General features: G+C 38.1%; 1 protein-coding gene across 1 annotated transcript; it reads left to right on the top strand.

Moving 5' to 3' along the window:
- The first annotated feature begins 1,857 nt into the window (after positions 1-1,857).
- Positions 1,858-9,234, top strand: LOC109038952 (luciferin 4-monooxygenase). Its single transcript, XM_019054230.2, has 7 exons — positions 1,858-2,062; positions 3,423-3,798; positions 4,388-4,550; positions 5,013-5,288; positions 6,324-6,551; positions 8,005-8,170; positions 9,060-9,234. Exons 1-7 carry the CDS (start codon positions 1,969-1,971, stop codon positions 9,221-9,223), a joined length of 1,467 nt encoding a protein of 488 aa, XP_018909775.2. The 5' UTR covers positions 1,858-1,968; the 3' UTR covers positions 9,224-9,234.
- The last annotated feature ends 152 nt before the right edge of the window (positions 9,235-9,386 follow it).

Below are 9,386 nucleotides of genomic sequence, written 5' to 3'. Positions count from 1 at the left end.
TTGGCCTGTAACGGCGCGGCGAAGAGAGCAATAATGACGAGGACTTAAGATGAAAAGGAGTAGCCCTCGGTGCAGCGGTTGTCATTTAACACATATTAACGCCTACAAGACTGCATGAATACTTCACGCATTGCGTCAAATACAGTGCGGTCAGCGTGAAACGCATAGCGCCTACAAGGCTGCATGAATACTTCGCGCATTGTGTTAAACACAGTGAGGTCAGCGAGGCGCGGCGGCGAACGTTAAAATAATTATTAAACCACAATTATGTTTGTTCTTTCATAATTTTCTCGTTCATCTCTCAAAAATAGAAGGCCTTGACCACATAGAGATAGGTTTACGGAACTTAACTTCCGCGCAAAGTTCCTTGAACTTTTGCTAGTGGTGTTGACAGGACAGGGTTTTCGCAAAAAATGTTTCCGACACGAGTGAACGAGTCTTAATGCATGAGACGCCGTCTTATGCACCCCTCCTCCTCTGGCACGTTCACCTAATATTTTTTATTGCTGTTTCAAAACGAATGAGAAGGGGGCGGCTCACGGGCGGCAAGTAGGTAAATCCGGCCCTGAGCGGATCGCAAATTTCGAAATTCCAACGGTCGTGATTTGCGGGGCTAACATCCTCAATGCTTTCGCGGAAATGTTTGCGGCCAATGGTGTGCGGAAATTTTCACTGATTTTGGCGACTCTCCCGTGACCACGGTGCAAAACGACTGATTCGAAGTTCAGAATCCGAGAGTTTAACCGTTAACACGGTTGTAAATGCATCATAGACAACTCTTGAAACCAACGGTCGCATTCATACGTTGTCCGTAAGAACGCCAGATCGCCTGCAATTCGTTGTGTATGCAACACGGGCACCCAGAAGACACGAATAGTTGCATCCAAACTTAGCCATTGAGAAAGCTGGAGCGCCTTCATCTTTTTCGCTTGTGATAACAAAATGTCACTATGTGTTGCATATTGCATTCGTGAGTCGTCGTTGCACGGAAATAGGGCGCTTAGAGTATTTAATCAAATGGGAACACGAGCATTTTAAGGGTTTCTTCCCCTCTCACTTATTCCACGAGTGCGATCACAAAGAAACTATAGAGCATAGAAAGATTAAATGCTCCAAAAAAATTTAATACAACAGGTAAAAAGGTGGCAGAGGGTAAGTCGAGAAACCTCGGCTCACAAAATGAGTGAATAAAAGGGAAGGATGCCGAGAAAAAATTAAAATAGAGGACGGGCACAGAGAAAATTTCTCAAGGAAAGCAAGGAAATAGAAAATAAGAGGACACACAAGGAATTAAGGCGCATGGGTCGTTTCAAATAAGCTTTCATATTCCACGTTACTTCCATTTTTTTGCATCTAGTTAATCGATTTTTTTCCCCTTCTTCTTTTTTCCTATTCAAAATTTTACCCTCTATCTGATTCTGACCTCATTCTTCCCAAAAATCTTCCATTTCTAATATTTTTTGGGCCCCAAATGTCCAAAATGTCATTACCGTAACCTGTTACTTTTCTGATTTGGTATATTTAGTTATTTAATTTTTGAATAATATCTTTATCGCCATACAGGACTTGGTTATATTCACTCGCATGGGTATTTCATTTTTTAAATTACATTTTCATAACAGTGTAGGACATCACCGCAATAATATTTCTGGGATTTCCTTTTATTCTCTTAGAAAGAAAAAAAGGAATTGGAGAATGATCGACATCGCGATATTCTCCAAAAGGAGTCCTCATCTGAGGTTTGGGGATACATCTTTTTTCATTGCGAAAATAATGTCCCAACAAGCGTTTATGACACAGTTTTTGTGCTGTCGATGTGTGAATACTAGTCATTTTTTAACTATTCCTGTTCAGGTTGACGCTGAAACTCACAGGAGGATAAATTTCAATGAGATTCGGTGCAAATGCGCCGCATTAGCAAGATGGTTCCACGCAAAAAACATCGGCAAGGGGCACACAGTTGGCTTGATGAGTTCAAATAACGATGACTTCGTTTGGATTTTATTAGGTGTTTGGACCAGCGGAGCAATCTGTCATTTAATCAGTCGAAAGTCAACATTACGTAAGCTGTATCCCTTTACATTCGTTCGAAAAATAAAAACTTTTCTAGTCGGCTGGATTCATAACTTTATCAGGTGTTTGTTAAGGTGATTCGATGGACGCCATATTTTGTGACAGAACGGTATGCGATATATCGCATCAATTGGTTCCATTTTTCCAGCTATTCGTCATTATTTTCCAATTTTGAGATCGCAATTCTGTTGTCAGGAGACTAAAGCACTCAATAACCAATTTTAACAAAGAAATTCAACTTAATAAAGGTATGATTTTTTTAGAGAGAAAATATCGCATTCGAGTGCAGTTCCAATATCAGTATCGAATGCGATGTTTCCTCTCTAAAAAAACCACGCCTTTATTACGATGAATTTCTATGTTAAAATTGGTAAGTGCGAGTGCTTCAGTCTCCTGACAACAGAATTGCGATCTCAAAATTGGAGAAAAATGACGAGTAGCTGAAAAAATGGGACCAATTTATGCCATATATCGCATGCCGTTCTGACACAAAATATGGCGTCCATCGAATCACCTTAACTTATTGTTTCATTCACTTTTTAATCTTCGGTCCTGATTTCTTACTCTTCTTCTAACTTGACTATGACGTCATTTCGGGCCTTCTTCAGGTCGTGGCGGTCGCGAACAAGTTCGTGTGTTCGCGACCGCCACGACCTGAAGATGGTCCAAAGGCCCGAAATGACGTCATAGTCAAGTTAGAAGAAGAGTAAGAAATCAGGACCGAAGATTAAAAAAAGTGAGTAAAACAATAAAAACTTCTCTAATTTTGTGATATATTTATATCCAACTAGGGTGTGACTCACCCTGGCCGCTGCGCAGCCCATTCATTGGGTCATTGCGCTCCCCCTAAGGCTGAAGGAAGTGGCCAGTGAAATCGTCGAAATCAGCCTTTGGCGGTTAATGAGCAAATAATTTTAATTTACCAACAAACGATACCTACGATGTCTAAGAAAAATTTTCCGCCAAACAATATTCTTAATGACTTTCTCCTTGCTCTGAATTTTGATTTCTTCTTTGGAAGTTGACTTTTGGACCGTCTTACCCTCCTTCCTAACCCCGTCCATCGGGTGTCTTAAGAATGATTTTATTATATAGAGGGGTTATTTACCACGGTTCAAAACTTATCACTGGAGGGTTCAAAATTCTGTAAAATCAGAATTACGGTGACTGTCTCATTGAACTTACGGCCTCTGACGGCTGGTGCAGAACGGCTGGTAAGCACGTGCATCTAAGTATCTGATAATTCCGACGATCAGAACCATATACTTTTTTCTTTTAAAAAAATGAAGAAGAAATATTAGTAAACTCAAAGTAGAACTAAAGAAAAATTTGTTTTATATTTCTTGTAGATGAGGTCATGCATAATCTTGACATAGCTCCAGTTGATTGCTTACTGTTGCCAAAGGGTGAACTCAAGAGACTGGCCTGCCCAAAAATAAATGCAGCAAAGTATATACTCGAATTTGGAGAGGACAAGACACCATGTAGCGAGGGAGCGATTGCATTGGAAGGTGCGCTGAAAGAATTTCAAATAGACGAACAGTGTATTCAATTTCCGCAGGTGAAAAAAAAATTGCAGAATGAGACTGAAAATGAAGGTATGCAAAGCAAATCCAGCAATATTCCCGATGATGTTGCTCTCATTCTAACCTCTAGCGGGTCTACAGGTCTACCAAAAGGCGTTATGCTTACACATGATAATATCATAGCGGCTCTGAAATTAAGGTAATGATCTTTAAGCTTCGAAATTAATGCTTTCCCTGAGACAGAAATGGCATTTTAGTTGAGAAAAATCCTTGTGCATGCTGCGTCTATGAGCTCTCGTTTTCACGGTTCATTAATTGAGATTTAATTTGATCAAAACTGAAATATTTATTGATGTTAAAGTAATTCTCAAATGAGGCTAGAAGACAGCTCAAAACCATACCTCAGATACATTTTAAAATGATGACGCACCGTATTTTCCATGAGAAATTACTTAATTTTTCTTCAATAATACCTACACTCTGTGTTGCTTGTATCCTAATTCTTTTTAAAAGACAACAGACGTCGACTCATACAAGAAGTGCTGTGATATCCGGAAAAATCATTTAAAATTGCATAGAGTAAGTAGTGTTTTTTTCACATTTAAAAACAAGAGGTCCGCAACGTAGCAAACTGAGATATATTTTTTACACGGAGTGAGAGTAATTGAACTTGCCCATCGCGGAAAGTTTATATTTTGATTTTTCATGAGTCATCTTACGATGGAGATTTTAGGGTCGGCTTTCTTTTCGTATGAAAACTCCAATTCTTTAAATTTCATTATTTTCAGTCATCAATACATCGGAAAAAGTACCATCGCACTTGGTTTAATGCCTTACACCCATGCCTATGGCCTGATTACAATGCTCATGTGTTTATGCGAGGGTGCACTTATTGTAAACATGGCAAGTTTCTCTTTTCTCAGTTGGATCAACACAATTAAAGAATTCTCGGTAAGTCATCGTTTTAAAGTGTGTTCTACTTGTCTTTATGATAGTTAATCATTCTGAAATTTTATACAAGTCTGCTCCTAGCCAGGACTTTATTGCGGACTATTCTGCCATTATTAAAAAAATTTACAAATTCTAAGATTACATTCAATAGCAAATGCTTAGCTCAAAATTAATATCGACCCTGGATATGAAATATTCGTCTTAAAATTGAATTCATCACACAAGTAAATTCCCCAATTATTACATTGGATTATCAAATAATCATTGTTTCACTCTTCAATACTATAGATTCGTCAAAAACAAGGCTTCAGAAGCTCCTTTATACGTATATACGGTCCTCTAATGATTATTTTACATTTTGATTATTCACAATTGAACATCAATTAACTTCTAAACACTCATGGAAACCCCGATTATAACCAGCATGAAATCATTTTCACAAAAATTCCATATGTTTTGCAGGCAAGTCATCTGCATTTAGTGCCATCTCTATTGCTGTCCTTACTGAAGTCTAACTCGGTCAATTTTGGTGACTTGCAATCTGTGCGGAAAATTTGGTTGGCTGCGGCTCCTATTCTGGAAGAAGAATGCTCAAAGCTAAAGAAGAAATTTTTGCAGCCGGTTCAAATTTACAGGGCGCTCGGTCTCACCGAAACAACTTATATCACTGCCGTCGGGGAAATCGTACCCGGAAAACCAAGGCGTATCGGAAAAATTGTCGAAACTATGCAATGCAAAGTGAGATTCGTGCTATAAAATTATTGTGCAGAAATTAGAGCCAATCTGTAGCACAGAGCGTATGCACAGTCTGCTTGTTCACTGCCGCATGCATGCCGGTCAGATCTTGCACATTGCAGTAGAGGAGAGGTTAAGGAAGTCAAAACGCCTTCACTCTTGGGTATATGCAACTTACACACTGTCAGAACACGAATAGTTGCATTTGAATGCTTCTATTGAAGTGATTCGATAAACACCATATTTTGTGTCAGAACAACATGTGATATATCGCATCGATTGGTTAAATTTTTTCAGATATTCGTAACTATTCTCGTATTTTGGGATCGCAATCCTGTTGTCAGGAGACTAAAGAATTCACGTACAAATTCAACGTACTATAGGCGTGGTTTTTTCAGAGGAAGAATATCGCGTTCGATATACTGATATCGAAACTGCACTCGAATGCGATATGTTGCCTCTTAAGAAACCACGCCTTTATTACGTTGTGGTAAGTGAATTCTTTAGTCTCCTGAAAACAGAATTGCGATCTCAAAATTTGAGAAAAATGACGAGTAGCTGAAAAATGGAACCAACCAATGCGGTACATCGCATGCCGTTCTAACACAAAATACCGCATTCATCGAATCACCTTAACGCTACACGTCGTTGTCACTTGTCTGCAAACTATGCACATGACGTTTCATGCATGTGTTTCTTTAGCTATAGGTTCGTTCTGTAATGCAAGCACCATAGAATGAATAATATTCACACAACCACTCTGATTATTTATGAATGACGTCTAGTTAAGTTAAGAAATGGAGTTTCATACTATTCCATATTGTACTTGAACTGCATTTTATAATGCAATTACAATTTATGGCTTATACGTAAAAACACGTTCCTAATTATAAAAACTAATGATACGTATGTTGCATCCATAGTGAGCTAGAGATTGTTGTTCCTGATCGCAAAATGTGATCCCTTTGTCGCTGTGTAAAATGTGTGTGTGGCATGGCTCGCTTCGTTTCGCCTTTCTTAGTGCTAGCACTGTTTCAGATAATCGATAAGGACAGTGGGGATGATTTGCCCATGAATGCAGTCGGTGAAGTGTGCTTCAAGGGACCAATGGTAACTAAAGGCTACGTGAATAATCCAACAGCTACAGCCGAGACCATCTGCGCGAGCGGCTGGTTGCGAACGGGTGATCTCGGGTTTCTCGACGAAGATGGATGCTTGAACTATGTTGAGAGAATGAAAAATATCATAAAATACCAAGGGCAACAGGTAAGAGCAAACTTCCGAGACATAGTTTCATGAATTGTATGGAGAAATTGTCTCTAAATTCTGTTTACCCCTTCAAAAGAGAACTTCCAGTTGAGGCTACATATCGACGGTGTAAGTCGGCAATCACATCACTCGATTTGCGACGTCGCAGACTTCCTGTCATACTTTATTATTTAAACGGAAAACTATACTCGACGGCAATTCTTTGAAACTGCCGTGATTTTTCTTCTCTATGCGAAGAAAATTCTGTAAAAACTTCGAGGAGTTATGTCAATTTGTTTTCCTTTAAAAAAATAACATAGAGGCGGAGATTTTCAGACACCGCAAACGAGTTATGTGATTGCGGACTTACACTGTCGATATATTGCTAATTTCAAGGTTTCATCCCTGAATTACCTGGAGATTTCGCGCAGGTTAAAATTGACTTTTCGTATCTAATTAAAAAAAAAAAAAAAAAAAAAAAAAAAAAAAAAAAAAAAAAAACTTATCCGGGGACAATATGAAGTCAATTTTTAAAATAAATAACATTCTTTTCCGCACCCACTTGTGCGTAGGTCTATTATTGAGGTACGCGAACGGCTGATGATGCGGAGGTGTAATTACTCCGAAAGGCGTCCCCAAATAATAACCCTATATGCAAGTGAGTGCGCAAAAGAAACTTTTTCATTTTACTTTTTTATTACTCCTAGTAGTTATTGGTTTAATGCACAAATTATAATAGTTTATTTTCAGATCTTAAGGATTTTGATAACAGGAGTAATTAGAGGTTTTTCCCGGTCTCTAGGTAACCTTACCCAGTCACCTTCATGGACCGTTTTTGAAAATTTGAAGCTAGCGAGCTCATCTAGAGATACTTACAAGCTGATAGTCACACAATCATAGAGATCAGCCGAATAGATCTCTACATGTAAACATCTATGACAAGATACTGCAAATAATGGGGTTAAAGAGCTGAAAATAAGGACATTGTGAACCTATAGCTTGACCATAACCAGCTTCATTGAGTGTCAGGTTACCGAATTTTTTCTGATATTTAATTTTGTAAACAAAAATCTAAACAGCTATATACCTTAAAAATTTGTATGAAATTTCCCCCAATTATGGAGAACTTTTTTGAAAAATTTCAAGTCAGAACGTTGCTTAGGTTTTTTTTGTTGAAAACATGAGAAATGACAGGGAAACAGACAACTCGTGTCGTATTTGGACTGATTTTATAGTTAAATCCGCTCAGCTGATTTTCTGCGAGAAAAATTTCTCTTGCAAAAGCTTCCCACCACAAAATTGTTAAAAGTATTTTCTGAATGGCTATCCGTCATGTTGGTTTTTCTCACGATTGAGAAGCCCCGGAGATGTTCAAATCCTCATGCTGATCAGTGCTGGTACATGACATGTGTTCGGTGTTGAGGTTCTGATTGAGACTGTACACCTGCATAATTTCTGACGGATTTTTCAGATTTCTCCTTGCGAATTACAAACAGTTTTAAACTCTCATCCGGAAATAAAAGATGTTGCAGTTATTGGAATCCGTCATGAAATATTTGGAGAAGTTCCTCGGGCGTTCATTGTACCACAAGATCATTCTAAGATCATCGCCCAAGACATTCATGATTACATGAAAGGTGAATTTGGTTTTTGCTACTTACTTACCCGTTACTTTTGTTAATTAATTTCACTCAAGATGAAAACTCAGGCGAAACTGGTGCCCCTAGAAATTTGTGAGTATTTCCGTAAATTTTTCGGAAAATTTAATTTGCAATATATTCAATCTAAAGTATCTAACTGAGTCTGTCGTATCTCAAAATGTCAAGGTTTATTTACTTAATACAAAAAACACGATGAGTCAGCAGAATAGAGACGACAAACTGGACAGACTATTGGAGGTCACCGAACTTTACGTCGTCTTTGCCTAGCTATGAATTCTTTCTATTTTACTCTGTAATAAAAAATCCTGAAATAATGCGTGACGCATAACGCTTGAGACGCGAAGAGCTTCAGGGGGTTGGACCTTGTAGCGGTCAGGAGACGCATCTATTATTCCATAAAATTGTCATTTTGCAACAGTTAGAGCACCGGCCGTTTCTTTAAACTCGTATTTACGGAAATGCGCATCAACATGAGGAAATATAAAAAATGTAGGACAGTTATGGTGGTTTGTGTTACTTTGTGCCTGTGGACAACCAAAAATTATGAAAACAGACATTGCTGGAGCCATCAATGTTTATTCCGCTAACAGAACTAATATGTGACATTATTATGAGGCCACTTTTCGCACCTTCAACCCATTGCTGCAAAGTAAAGTCGTCGACTGTCGTATCATTTCAAAAGCTCCATGTTAGTCTCAAAGCTATGACATGAAAACTTTTGATTGTATTCAAATATTTCTGAGTGCCTATGGAAACATGCTACTTTTTCAATTACAGGTATGCTCTGAGGTTGTTAAAATTGATCGATATATGCATATTGTAACTAAATGAGTGACTAATTTATGTTTAATGATTATTTTTACAGAGATGGTGGCTCCGTCTAAACAGCTTAGGGGAGGCATTGTTTTTCTCTCAGAGCTTCCAAAAATCACAATTGAAAAGTTTAATAGAGGAGCGCTACTTGGTTTGGAGCCTGAGACAATATTTTATGATCAAACTTCACAAGAAAGAAGTGCATGCACACCATGATTTTTAGTCTTGCAAAAGTTGTGCGAGTGTGGGAAAGATTCAACAAAATTATCATTATAAGGGAAGCCTTCCTGCCAAAAATCAGCTGATATTAATTATTTGAAAAATTGAAAATAGTAACTCCTGGATAAAAATGCCCTTTCAGTACTTATTCTTTGAACCA

This window comes from Bemisia tabaci, chromosome 3, assembly GCF_918797505.1.
Source record: "Bemisia tabaci chromosome 3, PGI_BMITA_v3".
NCBI classification, from domain to species: domain Eukaryota; kingdom Metazoa; phylum Arthropoda; class Insecta; order Hemiptera; family Aleyrodidae; genus Bemisia; species Bemisia tabaci.
Note: the sequence above shows the minus strand (reverse complement) of the source record. Positions and strands in the feature narration are given on the sequence as shown.

Bases quoted from the DNA above. Each gene is read 5' to 3' on its own strand.
- LOC109038952 (XM_019054230.2), top strand. From the start codon at position 1,969: ATGAGTTCAAATAACGATGACTTCGTTTGGATTTTATTAGGTGTTTGG. The intron at 6,552-8,004 runs GTAAGAGCAAAC...CGGATTTTTCAG, and splicing joins TAAAATACCAAGGGCAACAG to ATTTCTCCTTGCGAATTACA. The intron at 8,171-9,059 runs GTGAATTTGGTT...TTATTTTTACAG, and splicing joins CATTCATGATTACATGAAAG to AGATGGTGGCTCCGTCTAAA.